Source organism: Molothrus aeneus, chromosome 6, assembly GCF_037042795.1.
Source record: "Molothrus aeneus isolate 106 chromosome 6, BPBGC_Maene_1.0, whole genome shotgun sequence".
Taxonomy (NCBI): Eukaryota; Metazoa; Chordata; class Aves; order Passeriformes; family Icteridae; genus Molothrus; species Molothrus aeneus.
In genome coordinates this window covers 31,756,662-31,780,833 of record NC_089651.1, presented here as the reverse complement: position 1 = coordinate 31,780,833, position 24,172 = coordinate 31,756,662, and the positions used below count along the sequence as shown (strand labels likewise).

Here is a 24,172-nt window from a genome sequence, read left to right as displayed (position 1 = left end):
AAAAATCATCTTGAGGAAGATTAAAAAAATTAAAGAAAATTATCAACCAGTGAACAGATGTAACAGGTCCTCTTTCTACAGTCACTTGAACTTCTATAATGATGCCATTCATCAGGACCAATATAGGACACAAATCTCAGCCTGTCAGTACTCTTCAGGTCTTTGAGCTGACCAAATACATTATGGTTCAATGTCAATCACAAAAACATCCTAACATTCTTAGTACTATTTTGTCCTACAGTTAACTTCTAATTGCAATGAAGACTGCAGTCATCAGTGATGACAGAATTTGGCCCCATCACTTGGCCCTATGATACAAGTACTAGCTTATGATTAAGAGAGGCTGAGAAGGCAGATGTCATGGCGGCTAAACTCATCTTACCTCTAGGAAAATATCAATGTTCCTGCCAGGACAACACTGGGAAACCTGAAACACAGCTGTCTGTCAGGACTCTGATGATGGATTGCTCTTTCAAGAGCTTTTGTAGTCAATATTCTACTGGTCAAAGCGCAAGAGTAAGACAATATAAGTGATTTTGTTCATTTCAAATAATCATATGATCAGTATATAGGCACAGGATGATGTTCACATACATGAATGCAGCATTTCTGAAATCTGTAGAACCTAATGAGCGGATACATACAACTCTACAAAACTTTTGCTATTTTGGAAGAGTTTTCTTGCTTTTACCTTAATCTGGAAATATAAGTATGATCTCTTTCCCTTTTGAAAATCAACCATTGACATTATTTTCCAGTCTCCCTTCCAGGAGTCCCCCAGGCAATCTATGCTCAGGGAATTCTGCAGTGTAATTCCTGAGAAACAAGCTGTTGGAAACTGATGGATAAAGCAAAGATGCCCTGCAACAGCTTTCTCCGTCCTCCAAAAGCTCCCAGGACTCCAAAACCTTTGTAGGCAGATCATACCACAGAAAAGAAATCATGTCCCATACTGGGACAGTTCAGTACAGTTTTCCTAACAGGATTCTAAAAGATTTTATCCAGTCCCATGACCCCATAATGTTACCTATGGATATTTTTTACCATGTGGGCCAGAGGAATACATACATAAGTAAACCTGCATGCATATATAAGCACTATCAGCCTGTATAAAAAGACTTTTTATTTACTCAATATTAGCTTATTGAAGGTCAAATTGAGGTGAAAAAGTATGAAATGAAATTAACCAGAAATAGCTAATGAAAAAAAAAGCTGCAACCTTTAGTTTAGTCTGAGATGACACCTGGCAGAAGGAGATCACAGGAAATGCAATGCTGTTCTACATTAGGGAAAAGCTTATGTCACTTGATAATGTCCTCCCAGGAAGGTGGAGCACTCTGTCTCTAAGCTATTTATCAGTTCAGCATTTTTACTTCATTGGTTCTTACAATATATAATCTTTTATATCCAGTGCTTAAATTTTACTAACAGGTCCTAATTTAAAAGCTTGCATTCTATGATGTATCAAATAAAAATTTAAATACAGTTGGAGCTTGCAAAATTTCCTAAGATACTGTTTAGGTATACCTCATTTTCAACAAGTGGAAAAAATAATTTTTGTAACATTGTTAGGAATACTTTTAAATTGAGAGAATTGTTTATAAAAACAAACAAGAAAAGGTCTTGCAGGCATTTTGAAAAAAAAAACAACTTGCAAAGCCAAGTATTTTTGATGAGGTCTACCAATTTTGCTTGCACAACTTCTGAACTTTAGATCTCTAAAACAGTTGCATAAAATTCTTATGGTTTAAACCCTATTTAGCAGTGGAAATATTTAGTAATGATGTTAGCAGGCCATATCTAAAAGTAGAGACAGTTATCTAAATCTGTCACCATGTTAACTGTACCCAAGGTAAAGTCTCTTGCAGATGCTCAACCTTTGATTACTATGGAACTGGGGTTTCTAGGATTCTGGGATTTCTCACTGTGTAATCCAAAATGCCAGTTTTCTAAGACCTAGCCTGGGAATCTCCAAAACAGTGTTGAATTTCAGAGCATATAAATTTTCTACCTTAATGCTGTAAGATGCATCCAACAAATGTTAATTATTAATAATTTGAAATAGAAATATTTATATACAGAAACTGAAGTTCATAGTTTCTGTTTTGATGCTAAAAATTCTAAGTTAAATATAAAACTTTAATATTCAATATATATATTTACAACCCTATGATAAAACACAAGGCAAAACAATTGCAGGGGTTAATGATGCAAAACACCTGGGTAGTTCTCATAGTTTGGTAAAAACCTAATGAAAAAAAGATTTTTTAGACCTCAAAGACACTAAAAGATCTTCCATTTTAAAATCAACAAGTGGTAATGTTGTAAATAATGTAAAGAGCACTTTGCAGATTATTATCTACTCATTCTACACTGAATTCTTCCTAATAATTTGATTTAGAAATTAGTACTGTATATTGTCATTGTGGGTAATAAGCACCTAATGAGTAACATGGGTTTTAATAGTCCTATGCTTTACAGTCTTTGAGAAGCTTGGCAGTAACAGAAGAAATGAAACCAAAACACAACAGAAAATTCCCCCTCTTAAGCCACATCTACTTTGCAGTCACAGAAGTGACTTCTGTGAAGTGTTGAGGTATTTTAAGTTAAATAGACCAGAAAATTGTAACTGTCTAGCTATTGCTGCTTGGCTTAACTGAGTCCACTCTTTTACTTCCTGACAGCAATGTAGACATGTACCACAGACTTCTGTTCCATTCCATCTTTGTAGTTTCCTTCTTTTCTCCTTCTGTCCTTTTATTCTCCCCAAACTAGGAAGCTCAAGGTAAAGTGAGGCATCAAACTAAAGCTTAAAGCTTAAAACATAATGTTTGGTGACATTTGGTGACCCCAAAGAAGAGTGGTGGTTGATGCACATTTGTTATGCCTGAAGCGTCTAAATATTTCAGAAATAAACAGCTTATGTAGACATATCTGTAGAACTATCTCCTCTCTAATACACAATTTTAGTTAAAGCCAGCTACTGTGGCTTCAATCACTGCCTGAAGACACTTGTGGGTATCACTGGGGGACAAAGTGTGATATTTACCTGATGAATGCCATCCAGAAGTCTTATAGTCTTGATTAAGACAATGAATCAAATAATCTAGGTGAATTCTTCTTTTCATTTAAAAATAGTTCACTTAGTAGTAGAGGATTTAAGTCATGGGTTAAACTGGAATCAGAAACTCAGACTTGAGAGGAAAATCAATACAACTGAAAATTAGGAAGAGACAAGGTCCCTGTGCTATATAAGTTTTTGAATCTTCTAAAAAATAGCATTAATTCTCAAAACCTTGGAAAATTGCTAATTTGATAAAAGAATTGTAAGTCTGATCAAGTGTTCAATGCTTCAAATGAATAATTTTAATTTTAATCCCTTTTTATATACATTTTTCAACATTTCAAAATGAAGTAAATTTGAACTGAAAAATGAAAATTCACATTTAGAAATTTTGAAAGAGAATATTTCAATAAGTTAAAACCTTTTTTTCCACAATATACTTTTAATGGGAATTATTAATACCATCCATTTTCACAAACAGTGCTGCTCTTGCTGAATAATACTTCAAGAAATTCATTTCATTGAAAAAACTCTCAGTCAGGTCAAATGGCAATATACACTATCTTCATGATAGATAGAAAACTATATAAAAAATAAACACTGTTTGCTTAAACACTCATCAGAATTGCCTTGCTTGTTATTGTTCTTTGGCTTTTATAGGCATTATTGCTCCTCTTATTTATCACTAATAGTGTTGAAAAGAAATGTACTTCACCTAGTTAGTGGAAGACAGGAAACTTAAATCTTTGGAATTTTCTTTTTCTCTGCAAGGGACTAGTCAAAATACAAATCAGATTATTTTTGCTGGCATGTTATTGACTGCTTTCATAAGAATTATGCTTACATATCTTGAGTATATCTGCAGCAGGTCTAAACTCCCAAACATACAAGAGACTCTTGAGTCTTTTGTTTTCATTTATGCAGGAATGAGAGAGACACTAATTTAAGAAATCTGCACTGAATCCTAAGTTAATTTATGAATGTGTCTCCAAAACTGCTGTTTTTCTTAATATAAATGAACAATGCTAGGGGGGACTCTGCCTAGGTTTCATCTCAGTCTCTATGGAATTTGCTGTATGATAACTGATGTCTGTCTCATGCATATTCTTTCCAGTTTCAAAGCAAAGGACTAATACTTTTCCCCTACTAGCTTTTTGCACCTCTCTGCTTCAGCTAATTTCTCTTTGTAATCAACTTCATACACCATTATCATAAACTCATTTTCTCTCTTGTAGACAGCAAGCAGAATCACTTTTCTCTTTTACCTTAAATTAACTTCTGCTTCCAGATTTCTCCTCCTAAGAATCCAAATCCTTAAAATGTAATAAAAATCTTCAAGTAATGGTGGATATTCAGTAGGGTTATTTTTAGGCTCTGCCACTTTATGGCAATGGTTGTAATGTTACAGGAGGACAGCAAGACCCTGTTAATTCTTTCTGAAGCTTTACTTATTATATTATGCGTGTGTGTATATATATATATACACACACACACACATATAAAAACCATATATATATATATATATATAAAAAAATATGTAGGTATGCTTAACACATTCTTCATACAAATACAGAGGGACAAGAGCAGGCTGCATAATGTATTTTAGAGTGAGATAATTGCTGTTAAAAAGAAAGCTTTCAATGGAATTAAAAGTCAAATGTTTAATGGCAAATGCCTAACTTCATGGAGAGATATTATTGTATCTTAATGAATAATGACCTATAAACTCATCACTTTATGGAATTGTTATTTGCAATATATACTGAAATAAAAATATACATTTTATAATTTTTTCTTTCGAAGCTCAAAATTTAGGAAATGTTAGATTAAAACCATAAAAATAATAAATCTGTTATGCATCAATCACAAAACTAAAGAATTTGAATATTCCTTTTTATGTGCAAAATATTACTCCCATTTCAATGAATGGCATGAGCTGAAGCTTCTATAAAAATATTCATAGTAAAATACAGCATGAATCTATGCTTACATTAGTTTTAGAAAGATGCATCCAATAGTTAGACAGTGTAAAATTATTGAGAATCAGTCAATCTTACCTCAGTTACTGCTGAAGTAACAAAAAGTATGCTGCAATAGACCTTTGTGAACTGAATGGCATATCTGCTCTCATGTACATAAAGCCCTGTAAATAACCTACAGGTTGTTAGTCATTACTTAACTCAGCATCCAAAATGCTCGTTTTAGCTCTTCCATATAAATACATTATACACAGACTATTTTAATAAACCATTGACAACAAGATGCATTTTAAGCAATGTAAGGAACAGTTACAGAAAAAAAATTTGACTTCCCACGTAAAGACCTTCTTAGAATTCCCTCCACTGAACATACAAACCCCTCTGAAGGAACTCAAAAGTCTTTAATGGATTGTCTTGGGACAGATCAGCAAAGCAGAATTCAGTATCTAACATAAGGTGCTTCCTGGGCCATTGGTGTAGTAAAGCATCAGGCAATGTATGAAATCACTGCACTGTTTTCAATTATCTTCCTTCAGTTGGCAGTCACACTGGCTTCCTTCTGACGTAGTCTTTCTTTCTGTTAAAGAAAAAAAAAAAGAGTTTTATTTTAATTCTTGTCTATAATTTTCCATCTCCTCTCAAGTTCCCATGAGCATTTGGTTTAGAAGATGAAGAAGTAAGTCACAGTTTCAGTTTTCTTTAATTAAAAAATGCTTGGAGCACTCAAAGAAGGTTTAAAACTTCAAAACACATTACTTACTGAGTTTGCTTTCACTACATACTTATCAAATACTGTGTACCTTTAAAAATACACATCTGTGATGACCACTGCAGCTAGAGAAAACGAGATACATTACAAATTCATGTGACTCTAATACCGTCTCATGTCTGGAATGGCTTCTGCTGACATAAGGGCTCTAATTTAGCATTAGCTAGATGATCTTGCTTAATGACCTCTTTCCAGGCAAGTGCAGTCATTCATATCTCTGCTGCCTGATCTGCAACTGATAGGCTTTGCTGGGAATGGAAATAATACCCTGATTCCTTCATGTACTTTTCCTTCCCTTCTCTTGCCTTCTAGAGTTTGAGAAATGCTTGTCTAACCTATGTGCCTTGCACACAGATAAAAAAAGGAATTATATACAATGCAAATTAGCAGATCTCTTACTGTGTTGTATCAAAAACAATGGTGTACAATAAAGAATAAATGGGGATTTAATCCCTGCTACCACTATTCCACAGAGAAAACAAGATTTTTAAGGTTTTGAAAAAACCAGACACTCCAGACACTAGATATATTGGACAAATATATCTAGTGAGCTTCTGCACTTCGAAGCATGGAAGAAAATACAAGAGACTACAGTGGAAGGGAAGAAGAAAGCACAAAAGCAGCTCTTTTTGTTATCTAAAATAGCAGAGCCATGCTTAGGCACAATTGAACTAAATGTTAAACACAGCTGTTGACTACCAAAGGGCATTAACATTTCTCCTTTAGAAATGCTTTAACATTTCTCCTTGTGAAGAAAATCACTCTGTTGCATTCAAACTAAAAATACTTCACTCTCCAACAACAGCAGAAACCAGCCATCATTTTGAATGACAAGAACGGTGTCACAAAACCCCTTTGGAATGTCATACTGAAAACCACATCATACCAGGCTAGCTGTAGGATTGATTTTCTTCGTTTCAACTTTCTTCTCTGCAGTTAACTTGCTCACTGATTGCTGAGCCACTTTAATTCTGAAACAGAGAAAAGCAGTCATTAGATTTGATGAAATGAAAGGTATTCTGGCTCTGCTTGATATATACTTTGTAAGAAGCCTCACCAGTAACTTTTCTTTGGGCACATTAGCCCAAGAAACCACTACTTTTACTTAAACACACTTAATAAACTACCAAAAGTAGATCAAAGTACATTTTCAAATGGAAAAAAATCAAAAGCAAAAGGACAGCCTGTCTCTATTGCTCCTTGAAAATGTCATTGGAAAAATGATTTCTCTGTTCTTGCAGGATCTGGATTTTATGGAGTATCTTTCCCACCAAAAAAGCTGTGCTATCAAGGCTAAAAGATCCTCCTCTGAAAAAAAAAAGAGCTAGCTGGCTTAATCTGTTGTACACACAGAACCTGCTATTTTAGCAGGCCATTTGCCAGGCTATACATTACATTTCCTCTGAAAACCTTGAAATGAAAGCATCTGCCAGTTTTTTGTTAATGTTTTCTGTGTTGCTTTAGATGGAACTGACTGACCAGCCTCACTGATGTGGCAATAGGAGGTACAAGAGGTTCTTATCTCAGGGTAGTTAAAGCTGTCTTGTGTACAGCAACAGACTAGTCTGCCAAAAGTACTGTAGAGATAAGGGAAAAGAAGAACACATCTGATTCCTCTGCTTCTTGCCTTTTACTCTCAGGGTCTTGCATACAGAACCTTTCCTTCTGTGGGGATTTAACAAGAAGAACCAATGAGAAGTTTAATCAGGAGGAAGAGGAGAAACAGAGAATTAAAGAAAAAGGGACTTGATTCTCCTTGTACAGACTGGAAAGTGCATAGGAAATTATGTGCTAAACAGTGATAAAAAGGAAATAAAATTCTTGGCACTCCTAATAGAGGATCTGCCCAGTGCTAAGTGCCTCTATAATACTGATGGTACATTCAACTACTTTAAATTCTATATGCAAAATGCAAAAAGAGGGAGGTTGGGAGTGAATTTTTACAAGCAAGGAGAACTCAGTAAAGCAATTTTCAGTAATGTACACCAAGTCAAGTCTTTTACTAGAAGCAACACAATTCTTGGCACTCTCAAACTGAAAAATTCTACTTTCTTCTCCTATTTAACTTTTTCCACTGGCAGAAATAATTGCTATGCCCAGTCAAAAAGTATTTAAAATACCACGTCCAGTTCAAACCACTTTTGACACACTCAATTTTTGAGGAATTTTGGAAGAAAAGCAAAAAGAAAAGTGGATTATAGCTGCAATTACTGATGTGTACTTCCTTGTTGTAACAATAGCAGCAAGCTGTATTATTTTTAAAACACAGAACACATTCATACATCCATTACTGTCTTTATCAATGTTGGAAATGTTATCAGTGTTGGAAACAAAAAATTTCTTCTCAACGTATTTTAGAAGCATGTACAGGATAGTTCCTGGTGTTGTCTCACTTTCGAGTGCTTAAGAAGAGGAGAAAACAGTTACACTACTTTCAACTAAACTTACTATTTATTATATGATTATAAATTATTATTCTGTACATTTTTTAAACACAGCTGGTGTATTTTTAGAACTTAATTAGTGTTCCCTGTTTTTACATGTAAACAACTACGTGACAACACACCATTCCATCCCTTTATTTTTGTTAATCTGCACAGTTCACTTCTTAATGCAGGATGACTGCACCCACTGGACAGCATGCTTTTCCTCACAGCTACAACATTTATGCAAAGATGAGGATGAATTTCAAGATGGTTTTCTTCTCATCAGAATCACACCAAGTGATCAGCTTCTAAACTCTTCCCTATTTTGAGCACATTTTCTATCTGATCACATTCTCCTCGGTTCTAGAAGTGTTTTCAAATAGTTTTCAAATGTCTTGAGTCCACACTTCCACCCAAAGGTAGAATTATAGGGATTACAAACTTTTAAATTTAAAAAGAGAAGATTATGCCTGCCACTGATACAGACCTAGCTCTGTATTATATGGCATATTTTCACTATTTCCAGGAAATAGTGATGTTTAAAAATAGAATGAAAGATGGGGCCAAACTTTAGGCAGGGCCTATTGCAAAAGGAAAAGGGGTAATAGTTTTAAATTAAAAAGCCAATTTAGATTAGGTATAAGGAAGAAGGTTTTTACAAGGAAGGTTTTTACAATGAGGGTGCTGAAACAGAATCAAGCCCTGAAATGGAGGGCCACAATCTACAGCTCACAGTGACAAGGACAGTTTTGGACAGAGATCACTGGTAAGGACAAAGAGGCCAGAAGGGATGACAGAGTAGCTGAACCACAACACAATACAAGGGTGACTGAGCACTGGAACAGGTTGCCCAGAGAGGCCTGTGGAGTCTCCCTCACTGGAGATATTCAAGAACTGTCTGGATGCAATGCTGTGCCATGTGCTCCAGGATGGCCCTGCTTGAGCAGGGAGGCTGGACCAGGTGAGCCACTGTGGTCCCCTCCAAGCTGGCCCATGGCTAACTGAGCAAGCAGTCATGAGGCCAAAACATTATGGAATGCAGGTCACTCAAGCCTTTAAATCTGATGAGCTGCAACATGGATGTGTTCAAAAGAAAAGTTATTCTCCTTCAACTGTGATCAAAAGAAATCAATGCACCTTAATTAATAAAGAAGATATGGTGTCATACTGAGTGATACTGCACTTTAGCACACAATATGGAAAAAATATTGAATTAAACAATTAACAAAACTATGTATTTTAAAATATGAGAACCATGACTCCAATACTGCATATGTATCCTTACTATAATCTATGGGAATGTAATTGGCTTTTCCCTGACTCTATGTGGCAAGCGGTGTCTTCCTCTATAAACTGGATGAAAGCCAAGCCTCAAATTAGAAGTTATTAGTGAAAAATAAAGACATTATTTTTATTCAAAATTCTTTTCATTCTGTACCTAGGGATGCAGAAACCTGATCTAAACATAAGGCTGTGTTTATTATAAAGAAGTTTCATCTGTAAGCTCAGGAAAATATGTTTTTTTCCTTACAGGAAAAGATACTACCAAGCCAGGGACTAAGTAGATAAACTGATTATCATTTTCACCTCTGGTTTCCACTCAAGTCAGACAGAAGGCAGCATGGACTGTCACACTCCATCCTATAAAGTTTCCCAGTTAGGAAAACCAGAATCCCTTGTAAATGAAGCAATTGCTGCTCACATACTCATGTTCTGCTCTGTTATTGTGCAACAACAGAGACCAAATTATCTGGTTTTCTCTCAGCTTCTCAATAATCTGGAAAATCCATTCTTTTTGCTTCTACAGCTCCTTTCATGCAGCTGGTGGGTTATGTGGATAGCTGTGGGTTAGGAAATAACTTGGAATGACAGTTCTTTGTCACCTGAGCTTCCCATGACTAGAACTTTAAAATTCTCCCATAAAACTGCTTTGGCATAGGGAAAAGTTGTGCAAACAAAATTTCAGATATGGGCGGAAATGAACAAGCGGAGGTAGCACAGTCAACATCAACTAGAGCCAAGCTGCATACCCAGTCCAGACCCTTAACACAGCTGAACAGTGACTTCCCTTAGGACAGTGAGAAATCCCCACAGCTCACATTCCTTTCATGTGTTAAATGCCTTTCTACTCTCAGTCCTATTTCTGTATGCAGCTCATAAACTAAACTCAAGTCACAGCTTCATTTCCTGAAAACTGCTAGCCCATGAAGTAAAACAGGTTAGATTTCAGTATCAAAATTTTAGAAGACAGGTGTTTGTGTAGTACCTGGCCTGGCAGATGGTTTTACAGAGTACTTAACTAGCTTTAAAATTAGAAGCCTTATACCAGATTATGAAGTTTAAACGTAGCCACTTCTATTACTGTGTTGTACAATACAACTTCCCATCAAGCCTTCAGGCCTAAATCTTCTGGAAAGAACTTGGCCATTACTGATCAAATCTTTAGATTGCATTTAAACTAAATGTTCACTAACTAAATTAGTAAAATACGGTAAAATGTATGTTGTCAGTGGATTTTGTCATTAAACCTCAAATTGCCAATATGTTTGATATGTTTCTTTTTTTTCTGGATGTACTGACAGTGGTTTGTATACAAAATTATCTACAAAGTAAGTGAAAATTTCATCTCTGTAGCAACAAGGAATAAGATTTAATTTTTTTTTTTCTTTTAGGAAAGTTGATGCATAAGAAAAACCAATAGGAAGACAAGGGCTAAAGAACAAAAATATACTTCAGTTCATCTGAGATGGCCACTGGCAAATATTTAGGAGTATATAAAGACAGCTAAAGCCTAGTGATAATCACCAGAATGCTTTTACAGCTGGGAACTCTCTTAATGTATAAGTCCTTCATAGATTTTGCTAATATAATTTTGCATTGCTACCATTTAGAAGCAATGCAAGCTTTTACCACCTGTGACATCTTGTGACAAAGTGTTTCTGTTTTCAAGATGAAATATATAATTCTGTTCATTAAATAGTGATCATGTCTTCTCCAGCTATTGAGACAAATTTTGGTTCTGTTTTTGATTTCTGAATTCTGGCCTATTTGTATGCAGATTCAATCTGAAAGAGATTACTTCATCCAGTACAGTAACCATTGTAGCAATCTTATCCTTGCAAGAGTCAGCAGTGAGTTGAGTTAAATTAAAAGCAACAATGCTTTCCTATTTTAATTATTTCATATTTAAGGGTAACAGGCATAAAGATATTATTGTAATCTTTGTCACATTTATTTTGCAAAACATAATCACAGTTTGTGATGACACTCACTGCAAACTACTAGTATTTCTTCTGTATTTATACTTTTTCCTTATTTCAGACTTGTCTAGGACATCCTCTTAAAATATAATTTAATATGTATAATGGATTTAAGTTGTTATAAATATGTATTTGTTTTAGTTCTGAATTCATAGACATGCTCACTGCAAATAAAATTAGTACTTTAGGAAAAGGAGGTGACAATGGAAATATCTGCAATCCACCTTGCTCTAAGTACTTTATTGACAAAAACTCCAACTTTTTAGTCTTCAATTCAGCTATCTCAAAATTTCATACACAGAAAAAAGCATAAAAGCAGTTGATGTACCTGAATGCATACACGTTGTAAATTATAAAACTGTCAACAACTGGATTTTGATTCAAAACAGCACCAAAAAAAAGTTTCCAACATTAGGTGCACTTACATTCAGCTGTTTGTCACAGATGATGTGATCGTCAAAGTAAATTTTATTTCATTGTACTTGAATTCTGGTATTGAAGGGAAAGTAAACTGTCATCTTATTCCTATCAGACATATGGTTTGGAAAATAGTTTTCATTTTATCCCTATAGTCATTTAGATATATCATATCATATCATATCATATCATATCATCATATCATATTTTTTTTTAATTTGTAACTCCATCTTGCATTCCCAAATTATGTGCAAATTTTGTCCAGGAAAGACACAATGACTCAGTTATATTTTGCAGGCAGCTAATTTATTTTCATGGTGAGGTTAAATGCAGGGCAGCTCAGTTGAAGTGTTTCCTCTACTTTAAGAAAAAGTGTCATTGAAATCTCATTAGATTCCTACAGTTGTGTTACATTTGGCAGCCGAGCAGCTTTAGACAAAACAGGCTCATTGCAGCTGAGACTGTCATTTAGTTAAAGACAGCACACTGTTTTCCTGAAACTCAAAGATTTTAAAGATGTCTGTTATACAATGCAATGTAGTAAGTTTGGGATATAAAATTTTAATTTTGGAATCATAGATCTTTTGAACTATTTTTTCTAGTATTAAGTTTAACCTAATAAATTTTTAATTATTCCTTTTATTAATGATCATTCTATACATTATAATCAAATTTTTATGTGTCATATTTCTTGAAAGACAAATTACAATCCACTATTAACGTTCCTATGTAAATGTAAATAATTAGCTAATTCCTATGCATTTTACATTGGGTTTCCTCAGCTCCTGAAATTTGAAAGCTGGAATAGTTCACCTTAATGATAGGTGAACTATCATTCACCTATCATTAGGTGTTCACATAATGATATCAATGCCTCAGTTTCAGAACTTACATTTGCAATTACTGACTTACATTGATGTTTCTTCCTCTTTAAAACTTCCTTCAAAACAAAATAAGGGTTCATGATAAAAATGTTCTCTTTCCTTTTTTTAAATTGAATTGCAATCTTTAAAAATGCACAACAAATAGTGCATCCAATTAATTAGCTAGTAAAGGAAGACAGCTGTCCATTCCTGTCATTCTAAGGTTTTTAGTTACCAGTGTGTACAATGATTCTTCCCTTGCTTTCAAACTTTTTTGGACAGCAGTTCATCAATTGTTAGTTTCATACTTTGTTAAACAGGACCCTTAAATGATTAAGACTTTACAAGACATTTTCAGGTGATGAAAAAAGCTTTTCCACCATTCTAATCTATTGATTTCACTATGTCTTTCTTTTCAGTAGCACACTACAGAACAATTTATAATGATGAAAATAGCTCTTCTGTCATTCTAATTGACTATTTACACAAGGCTCCTCATTTTAACAGCTCATCATCTTGATGAATCACCCAAATTTGAATGTAAAGGGCAATGAACTGTGCTTTTGAGACTAATGAAACTTTGAAAAATAATTTGAAGTGAGCTTTGAAGAACAGTCTGTATGACCCAGAAAGTGTCAGCACCTAGAAGTATTACAGTAACTGCTGCTCTGCATTCTACTGGTATTGCTGTACCTGGAACAGGAATAAAGGCATCCGTCAGAGGAACTGGTGATATATTTGTTCTGTGTTTTTATTTGTAGATTTGATTGATATAGCTATTAAACCACAAGAAATTGTCACCTCACCTCAGTATGAAAGCACACAATATAGCAGTCTACTTACAAAGATTTTGTGATTATTGTATTAAGATAGTTAAGAAGCTATGTACTGTTAAAACATAAGCCACTTCAAATCGACTTATTTGAAAGGATCATTGTGTAGTATATGATAGAGATAATTCATGCTATTTATGTCTAAAATATTGTAAAATCCAAGCTATGTCTTTGACCACCCGGCTGGGAGCAGAGTCTTATTTTTATTCAGTTAGTTCCCAGACCACGTGTAGATAATATCAAGCCGGTTAACGTATGAATGAAACCTTCCCGCCATGATTGCTGAATTCTCTGGAATGTCAGGGCCACTCACGAGGACCTGCACCTGGGAAGATTGCATCTACCATACTCAAGCACTGGGCTCCACCCTGCTACATGTGAATGCAGGCTCTTCCGAAGCGTTCAGACAACCATCTAGACATCTGGACTCACTTCTGTCTATTCCTGCACATGTATGGCCCCAGTTCTACATGTGAAGGGACACAAAGGAACATTCGGTCATTTCTGCCTCAGGCAGAATAAACTGTATATAAGCTCGCTGCATGGAGCACGCTGACACTTTGTCGGTCGGATACGCAGGGTTGACGCTGCCTTGGCTGTGGTGGTTTTTCTCGAAATTCTATTTTGTTAACGATCTAATAAATCATTGCTAAATTTTCTTATAAATTTGGTTTCCGATTTGATAATTTATAACAATTGTGTACCATTAGCAAGGTGCTAATTACATAAAAAAGAAAGGTCTGCATGGTCTGGATTTTTTTTTTCTTGGGCAGTTAAATTCTCTTCCTCCTAACTGCTTTTGGAACAAAAATAAGTCATGATTCAGCAGAAAATATATCCCTGAGATGATCTCTATCATGACCATAGCAACATGCTTGGGACTTTTTATTTTATACAGTTTTTAACATGTAACCCAAATTTGCATATTGATTTAGATACAAAGAAATAAAAGATTCTTTGTAAATATTTGCATTTGTCAGCTTCCAAAATCAATCAATAAATGATACAAAAAGCTACAACTTTCACATGTTTTAAAATTGTAAGATCTATAAAGCAATGCTGATAAGGTTGATAAATCAAGAATTTGTAACTTCTACATCTAGTCCTTCAAAAAATCTACTTTATAGGAACTGAAAGCTCCACTGATTTGAAGCAAAATGGAAAATATAAGTGTAAATGAGTGTTCTACTTTTGCTTGCTCTTTTAAAGACATTTTAATCTACCTCTTTGTCAATTTGGTACAAGCACCTGGATTTAAATTTCATGCTGAAAGTAATTGCTCCATTCTTTTCCAAAGAATGACTACATTACCACTCTAGGTCTTTTCAAATGAATTGTAACATGCTGGGCGTGATGAGCTTGTAGTAGAATTGCTTTTTTTTGTGTAAAAGACTTAAAGTTTCTTTAAGAGAACCAAGAAAATAATTGAAGGTTTTAGGTTTTTGGGTTCTTTTACTCTAACTAATAAAATCAGGAGACTGTTGTGAGATCTAGCGGCAAGCAGTTTGATGTCCTCAGCAGGACACCAAAACTCAGAAGTAGTGCTGTAAATTCAGTGTGGGGCTTCGACACTATGCTAAGTGTGGCCTGAATCTCTGGGGCTTCTCTTTGATGCAAGTGCAGTATATTAACTGGAAAAGCATTCACTTTTATTTGTCTGTACTGTCTGCGACAGCAATATCGCCTCATTTAGGCTAGTTCAACATGAAAATGCACAGAGAAGCAATCTGTTATAAATTAGCACAGCTCTCCTTTCATTTTACTAGCTAGTAATTGGAAGGGGTTACAAAAGTGTAATTTATCAGATTATATGTGTTTATCTTTTTGTGGGGACAGCATGCCTTTGGTGAATTTTCCTACGCACCCTGAGGGAATAATCTTTCCTTGATGTCCATTAGATCTGAAAGTAAACAATGACGCCTGTGAAATATAGGAGTATAATTTGTTGGGTTTGAGAAGCAGCAGTTTCCCAGACATCTAAAATGGTATTAATGACTTTATTAGAACCTTACCGTTCCTTGGAAATGCTTTTGCTCTCTCGTTTCCAAATGGTCTTGAAGTCACTGCAGAATTCGTACCACACTGTGAAAACGTAGTTTGGTGTGATCTCCTTCTCACCAGGCTTTGGCTTTATCCCAAAGTATCCCACTGTTTCTTCAAAGCTGCAAGGCAGGGGGAAAGAAAAGAAACCAGTCAACACATAAGCCCACTGGGGAAACAGTTTCTCTGATTCAGTAGTCAAGGCTGGCAATTACCATAACTTCTCCTTAGCCTTGGAAATCACAGCAGCAATTCTTGCTAAGTATAACTAACCTTCCAACACCCACCTCTTTTCTAGGAGGGTAACTTACAGATGCACAAGCCACCACAGAGATGTCGCACTGGCAAATCATGGGTGTTCAATTATAATGAGAAAAGCTTAACTTCTTGCCTTACAGGGAATGCTGTAATATATTTATTTATTTTATTCTGCTGCACTCCATGAAGATCCTATTCTCCCATTTAACTTTACTGAAGGACTCTGGAAGAGCCACACACCAAGTCAGGAAAAAAATCTCTAAGTTTGACTGAAGATAGTCTTTTAGTATTTAGGGAGAATTGGGAGTAGCAACAACCAAGCCACAGACAGTGCCAATAGTAATTCTGCAAAAGTTTTACTGAAAATAATCTCCTTCCACATGTGTCAATAAACAATTAATTTTACAAAAATACATTGCCAGTATTTGAATGCTTTTAAAAAGATTTTATAATGTGGCTGTTACTGAATTACTATACAGCTGGACATTTTCAAAGTATTCTTTTATTACAGACAGTAGTTCCAAGAGCATTTTAACTGATTGTGCATTTTTAACTTTATGACATTGCTTTGTATACATAAAATGGAACAACTCTCATAACTAGGTACTTATATAAATAAAAGTATGTTCACTTTTGTTAAAGTTGAATCCCTTTTCTCTGCAAAGTAGATGCAACAATCCTGAAACATTTGGTGATATTTATTAAAAATAATGCTATAATTTAAAAGCAACGGTAACAACATATTTTAAAATAAGTAATATTTCCTGGAATAATAATTTTATTTAATCAGAAGAAAGTTATATTCTTCTTTAGAGTTGCAAATCGGTTCTTAATCTAAACACCGGAGGTGTAAATTTTGAAAATAAAATAAATAATTTTGAAGACCTGTAAGGAGTCTCCAGCCATTCAACTTGTTACATGAACAATGGATGCAGCTTTGGCATCTTTCTTCATTTATATTTACATTTGCAGAGTCCACATTGCATGTTTTCATACAGAAATACAAGGTTAGGCTCAAGATTTTTTGACTTAGTTTGAAATTAAAGCTCTTTAGCTTGGTTTGAAGAATATAAAGTATTCATCAAAAACTACAGATATTATCTAAAATAAAGCAATATATGCTCGAGCTACTTCACAAAGAACCTTGGATTTTATCCACATGAGCTAATACGCTCTGGGTTTTTTTTTGACACTTTAATGATAGAAACCATGCTGTGCAATATCCCATACTGTTCAAGGTAAGCTATTAAAATAATAGTTTTTTTAAATCCTCATATGTGATAACCTTAACCTTTTACATTCTTGCTAAGTTTTGCATGAAACATTTAACTATATTTCAAATTAATTGATGTTCCATATTTAAACAATCAGAAAGAAATATGTGTATATAGGGCCATACATAACACTCAGAGTTAATGGGTCTTGCAGTGACACTAGGAGGAGAAACAGAAAAATAAACAAACAAACAAATAAACCAAATACCGCTTTAAATATCTGTGCAAAATGTTTTTGTTTTCAAACTCTCAAAATAATAAAATACCTTAGTCAAAATTATGTGGTTAAAACCATTTATGGTACTGGGCAATGTCACGTGCATTACGTTCACTTGGGCCAAATACTCCTCAGCTGTTCACAGCACTTTCACTGGGATAGCTTCACCAAGAGCAGCAAGAACAGAGACTCTTCTCAGGTTTGCTTCATGTAACAGCAGCCCCAGGTACATTGTGCATTCTTCTACCTAACAGAGCCCTTCACCATCCCTGCTGGAGCATACAGAGGCGGGATCCTGAAATCCTGCACCATCTTTCTCTGCCTTCATCCTGACACTTTGCATCCTCTCTTCCTTTCTTCATGAGCCCCCATTAGCACTCCTTTGCTTTCGCCCACCTTAATCTGGCTTCCTGGACTACTTTCTGCCTTTCTAAAGTAGTAATTTAAAATACTGAATACTCAGTTAGCAATTAAAAACCCCAAACTCTGTGTTGGACAACTAATTCTTTAAGTCAGCTGAAAACTGGGTGCAGCTCCACACCCTGGAGAGTCTATTCTACTCTAGAAAGGCCACAAAGCAGGTAGGATAGGAAGGAGCTTTGTGCCAAGGAAGTTAGGTTTGCAGCTAAGTAGAGCCAGTCAGAGACTTGAAATGAGGAGGTAAAGCCCCAGCTGCCATCAGCCAGTTGTTCAGCCAATATTTAGGTAACTTCTGCAAGCAGATGGGAGCAGCTCACCTAAGACTTGAACTGCATTTGGGAAGTGCCCCTTATCTCCCTCTTCCTGACTGCCTAGGAAAACTAACTGAGGTGTCTCGGGTGGAGTGTGTATGGTCTGTGAAAAGTACAATTAAAATCCAAATTACCACAGGTCTGCCTTCAGTGACCAGGAAGAAAAAATATTGATAGGAAGTGAAAAATTAATTTACCCCAGTTTATTTCTAGCAGGTCCATAGCTAAGATGGATGTTTCACTGTCACAAAACTACAATTTGGTAAACACAATGTATTAGTAACATTAACTTATTGAATATTTTACTATCAATCTATAAATCAATCTCACTTTTTCTATACTTTGACTCCTTTGGCCTAAGTGAGGCACAAATATTCAAGCAATAAAAACACTGGGATTTCAATGGCTTCTTAGGCGACCAAGTGCTGTATTCTAAGCGCTCATAATGTCCAGTGACGTTGAAATACATTTTTATGTTATAAAGTAGTTAATCAGTTATTTATCTTTTCTATAAAAGCCTCATTCAGTTCAATGCTGATAATTATCAAAACCTCAAGCACAGTACACTGTTTGGATAAAAACACAAATGAAGTTTTTCCTGGAAGATTATGTAAGAGTTGTTCAGGAAACATATTACTTCTATGAAATGCAGATCCTTTTTGCTATTGAATGTAATTCCTAAGTTCAACAATATCTTTGATCAAAATAAACTGTTAAAGAACACTAGCAAAAATCTTACCATTTTTGAGCATTTTCCAAACTGTTCTCTTCTTTTTTCCGTTCTTCTTTAGCTGCCAATGAGAAACATTTTAAAGGTATAAATTACTGTCTTACTGTTTTAGAAACCCCACAGATTAAATATTTCTTCTTTACAAAACTGTACAGTTTGTATACTAAGTATAAAAAAAGTAGGAAACACTTGCTAATTTTTAATTTTTACATATTTCTTGTATACAATGAATCTTTCTTCTGTACCAATAAAGTGTATTAGATTTGGAAAGTAATTTAAAATCCATATAATAATATATAGTGTTAGGCATAATTTGAATAAAATGTAAATAATTAAACTTCACTTTCAGATTTTTTAAAAAGAAAATATTTAATGTTTGTTTCTTTATTGTTGCAGGTCAGAACTTATAAATTTAAATGTGTTTCTACAGCATAAATGACTGGAAGTTCAACTGCAATTGAACAGGTACCAAACATAGTTAGCACCAACTGCTCCTTAGAGCTATCACATTTTGTTCTGGAAGCTGGAAAGTGAAAACACATGTAGTAGGTTTTAAATGTATGGCATGTACATGGTTTTTTTGGAAAAATCAGCCAAGAATTTGAAATATGGTTAGTGAATCTGAGCCCCTCTATTACAGAATGCTCACATGAACTACTTAAAAGGATTTGATTTTCAAAAGATACACATTCTCTACTACTGGAAATGTTTCCTGACCTGGATACTCAAAGCAAAACCACTAGTTTTTGTTGTTCAAGTCTTCTTAATACAGAAGAGCAACTTCAGCTCCAGCAGAATACCACCTATATAAAATAATGCTACTGTTGAAAAGTCATTCCTACTCCATATTAAAATAATCCTGTAAGTGGTAATGTAAATATAAACAGAATTCAGACATTTTTTTATACAAAAATAAAGAACTTTATCGTTTTGCATCTCAGTCCACAGGAGTGCCTGGTTGAAATACAGTTACAAAGTTGAGTTTACAGACAAGGCCATTGAGAAACTGGTCCTGAACAACTCCATTTCATTATAAAGCTACTGACAAAGAGGTTTGTACTATGATAGTTTAAAAGGAAAATAAAACTTGATTGCTTCAGCACGTTTGCTGTTAACAAAACAAGTTAACCTCAACTCATACATTTACCTGCCTTGGGTAAGTGTGTTGGAGATATTTATTCCTATTATATCAATGTGGCCAATAGCCAGAAACAATGTTGTGTGCCCTTTGCAGGGAAAGCAATTAATTCTATATGATTAGTTTCTCCATCTCAAATCTTAGTGGCAAGACAGCTGCAAGTGAAATATATAGGGCAGCTCTGATTTATCCCCAAAAATTTGCCCGGGTCCCAAAAATTTGCCTGAAGCTAACCCAATACACTTAATTCACTATTTTAATTTTATACCATTAAAAGCAGAAAACACAGGTTGGAATTCTACTGATTCATAATGATATAAAATTATTTACACAAGCTGAACTATGTATAAAATTGTACAATTCATTATTACATTAATAATTTCTTTTTGGTTTTCGAAGAGATGGAAGATTAAATACGGCAAATTTCCCAACATAGCTACATTCCCAGCAACAACAGAAACAGTATCTTCAGGTCCCTACACATGAAACACAATAACTAACAAGGACAACATGTTTATACATTTATAGTTAGGTGGCAAGACTGGATTTACTGGTTTTAATCTTGCAAGAACAGGATAAGGAAAGATAGTGGAAAGAAGTTTTAATTTTTTATACAAAGTAGAAAATAAGTGTGACTTTTAGGAAGAAACACACAGAGCCTACATTAATATAACAGTGTTTGTGTACCAATAAAAGGCGAAACAGGAAGGAAGAAAATAGCTGTATTGTAGGGCAAGCAGTATTTTCTGTATTTTTAACTGTAAACATGTCCACCCAGGAATTGTTTAAAAGCATTTATTTGAAATGTAGATGTTGAGACTTGTTAAAAAAATAAATGAACGACTCCATATAACAAGTTTAATAATGTGTAAGACAAGAAACTAGAGCAATTCTCTTATTGTCCATAAAATTTCTAGCTAATTTTCCACTCAAAATCTGAAATATCCTGCTCTTTTCCTCCCCCTCCAGAACCTGCAATGACTAGCACAATCAATGCTGTCAGTATAGGTTTCTATGAAACAATGTCATTTCCTCAGGAGAGCCTTCAAAGCCCCATAGTCAAGATATCAATCCTTGTCTAATTTGTGGAGTTACTGAAGACAATTCATATGAATTACATAAGTGAAGTAACTTAATTTTTTTTTTTTTTAAATTTCTCTAGCAACACCATATTTGCTTGCATAGGATTTGCTTTTTGCAGAAGTGGAATGATGTAATCCTTCCACCCTTAGACCACGTGTTTGATTTCAGTTTCATCAAGTTAAGACTATATTAGCAGCCATATCAGACTGGCACAGGGATTCATCCAGCCTAATTATCCTGTCCCTGGCAGGCACTGAAACAGGTGCTCAATTACAATTACGGACCAGGGCAAACACACTTCCCTAAGTGAACTCTCTGCCTCTGAGATTCTGTAGCTCGTACAAAATGTTTCCTGCATTGAATGACATTGTAATGTAAGCCTCAATGGATTCTTCTTCAAGAACCTGCTCATTCTTTGCTCAAGCTTTTAGAAGCTTTTTAACTTCCAGACCTGCTGTGGCAAATGTCCTATAGCCCACTATATGCAGCACATTTTGTTTGAAATGGACACCTGATATCACTCTTGTATAAGAGAAAATCTGACTGCAGTGAACACTGAAATACAGTGTCTAATGGCATGAGCTTTTTGATTAGGATGTTTTTGAAGCAAATTTCCTCAGTATTCCCCATTTAATGAGGATTGTTTTGGTTTGCAGGTAGGTTTTGGTGCTTGTAAACTAATTTCCATTAGGAGGAAACTAAACAGGAAGCTCCACAGCAAATTCACTCCAATATTAAATAGGGAGAAAAGGACAAAAATAAAATTTGGGCCTTCAGATATCTTTGAATACATGAGATGGATGATCTAATGAATTTGCCTTATGAATCACGTATTTGTGATGACTTCCTTTTACTGAAATGCAGATGTCAACATGAAGATTCATGATTCTCTAACAGTTTAAAAAGTGAAGTAGTATTAGAGTGAAATGGTAAAAAAATTCTCCAATATATTCTTTCTAAATATTCTACTTTTTGAGGATGGAAGAGTCCATGAAACACTATATTGAAAATGAGAAATTACCAGAAAATATTTTTTTAACAGGTCTAATGTATGCACAGCAGCTTCCAGTTACAACAGAGCCAATACCTCTTCATGCATCAGGCTACTATGAAACAGATCTCTAAAGAGCAAAGGAAAGAAAATACTGGATACCAGCACAGACGAAAATTGAGAAGGTCAGTAACTAACAGAGGCAACCAGAGAATGATGATGCACTAAGAAAAGTGCAGGGAAAGACAAAGAAAGACAAGGAAAAATGGGTCGCCACAACTACACAAACATCTCTCAGTTACTTCTTCCCCTCTAGTGAAAAAGTCCAGTCATTGAGTCTGACTAAACAAATTTTCTGGTATTTCTCTCAGACCTTAAATATATGAATGCACTTAAGAATGATAACTCACTCAAGTGTATTGATTTAGCTGGATACATTACAGCTTTTATTTTGTTTTTCAGTATTTTTCTACTTTCATAATTGAAAGATCTGATGCATAAAGTTTTACAAATTTTTAAAGCATTTTGAAGCACTGAAAATTTCCACAATTACAAAACTGTAACAACTACCCATTAGGGTGGAGATATCAGAACTCTTAATTTTATATTCCAAGGCTGAGTTTCTGTGATTCAAAAATATATGCTTCAAGAACTTTAGGAGACTGCTTTGTAAATTATAGTGTTTTCTGCATAGGAAAAACACCACCCTAAAACAAGGTATTTGATTTTTTTTCCCCTTGAGGAGGGAGATATGCCTTTTCTGACTCATGTCTTCCAATCAATCACAGTTAAGATTAAGACAGAATCTATAAGACATAGACAAAAAAAAAAAACCCAACCAAAACTCAACCTTAAAAGTAAACAACAAAACCAACCAATGAACCAAAACAAAACCCCTACTGACATTCCTCTTGGAGCTTTATAAAAGCCTGGACAGAGACTGTTAAAACAGTGACAAAATGTTATTATGACATTTCTAGTCTCACGGGAACCCCCCTTCCTCATTAGTCAAAACTAAAAACCTCTTAGGTAGGCATGTTGAAATGTAGCCAAAACATGAACCCATCCTAGAAACATACTAACCCATGATTTAATGGCAGATGAAGAAAAGTATACCCCCCAAGAGGTTATCTTTTCCCAAGCTGAGGAAAGTCACATTCTAGGACATTATCAAGTTAGGAGAACAAGTGACAATTGACCTTATTTTCTTGGTCTTTGTAAAGCATGAACCATGCTTTGAAGGCATTATCACCATTTGAAAACAGAGATCCAAATCTCTTAGATATTATCACTGGTGATATACTTGGGTATCAGAAGTGGAACCCAGAAGGCTCCCAGGCTAGAAGTGTAGTAGATCTATTTCTACCCTCAAGTACAACTGTCATGCAAGAGAAATTGTTTAATAACCCTGTTTAATCAGGGATTTTGGAGGGTGGAAGAAAAATCTCAAAGGTGTCCTAGGTGGGCAAAACGACTACAGAGGATCATCAAAAGCGCTGCATTTATACAGTTTTTCTGTTTCTGAACAAAATTCTTGATGTGTTCAAACTACTAGCACACTGCACTATGGTAGTACTATGACCAACAGGATTAGAGTGGGATGAAATAAGCCTTCTTTGGTTTTGATTTCAATATATCTGTTAACACTGAAAATTTTTGAACAGATTTAATTTTTAGGAAATGCTTGACTCAAGCCATATTGACCTAAAAGTAGTATCATGGAAAAGAAAATTTTTGTAGGGATGCACTTGCTAGCACATGGCATTTCTCTGAGCTGCAAAGAACTACTACAAACAATCTAAACCTCTTCCCAAGGGCTGCTATTTTAGAATCATCATGGATTAACTGTGGCCAGTAGCTATGCATCCCACAACCACTCACTCACTTTTCCCCCTTCCCTCTCAGTCAGATAGAGGAGACAATAGGGAGAGCAAAAATGAGAAAAACTTATGGGTCAAGATAAACGCAGTTCAAAATATGAAGAAAAGGGGAAGAAAAAAACGGAAGTGATGCAAGGGCAGAGTGATGCCTCACTGCTTTTGGAGCAATACTACCTCTCCCAAAATCCTTTCCTCTTCTTCATTGCTGAGCATGACATT

At 35.0% G+C, this 24,172-nt stretch overlaps 1 protein-coding gene across 1 annotated transcript in view; it reads right to left on the bottom strand.

Moving 5' to 3' along the window:
* Positions 1 to 4,710: 4,710 nt before the first annotated feature.
* LOC136558342 (formin-like) overlaps positions 4,711 to 24,172 on the bottom strand; it is a 122,717-nt gene continuing 103,255 nt past the window's right edge. Inside the window, exons 14-17 of the mRNA XM_066552721.1 lie at positions 18,871 to 18,922; positions 15,624 to 15,773; positions 6,699 to 6,783; positions 4,711 to 5,620 (exon numbers count right to left, since the gene is read on the bottom strand). Coding sequence (XP_066408818.1) covers positions 5,576 to 5,620; positions 6,699 to 6,783; positions 15,624 to 15,773; positions 18,871 to 18,922 — 332 coding nt within the window. The 3' untranslated portion in view covers positions 4,711 to 5,575. The remainder of the gene's footprint in view (positions 5,621 to 6,698; positions 6,784 to 15,623; positions 15,774 to 18,870; positions 18,923 to 24,172) is intronic.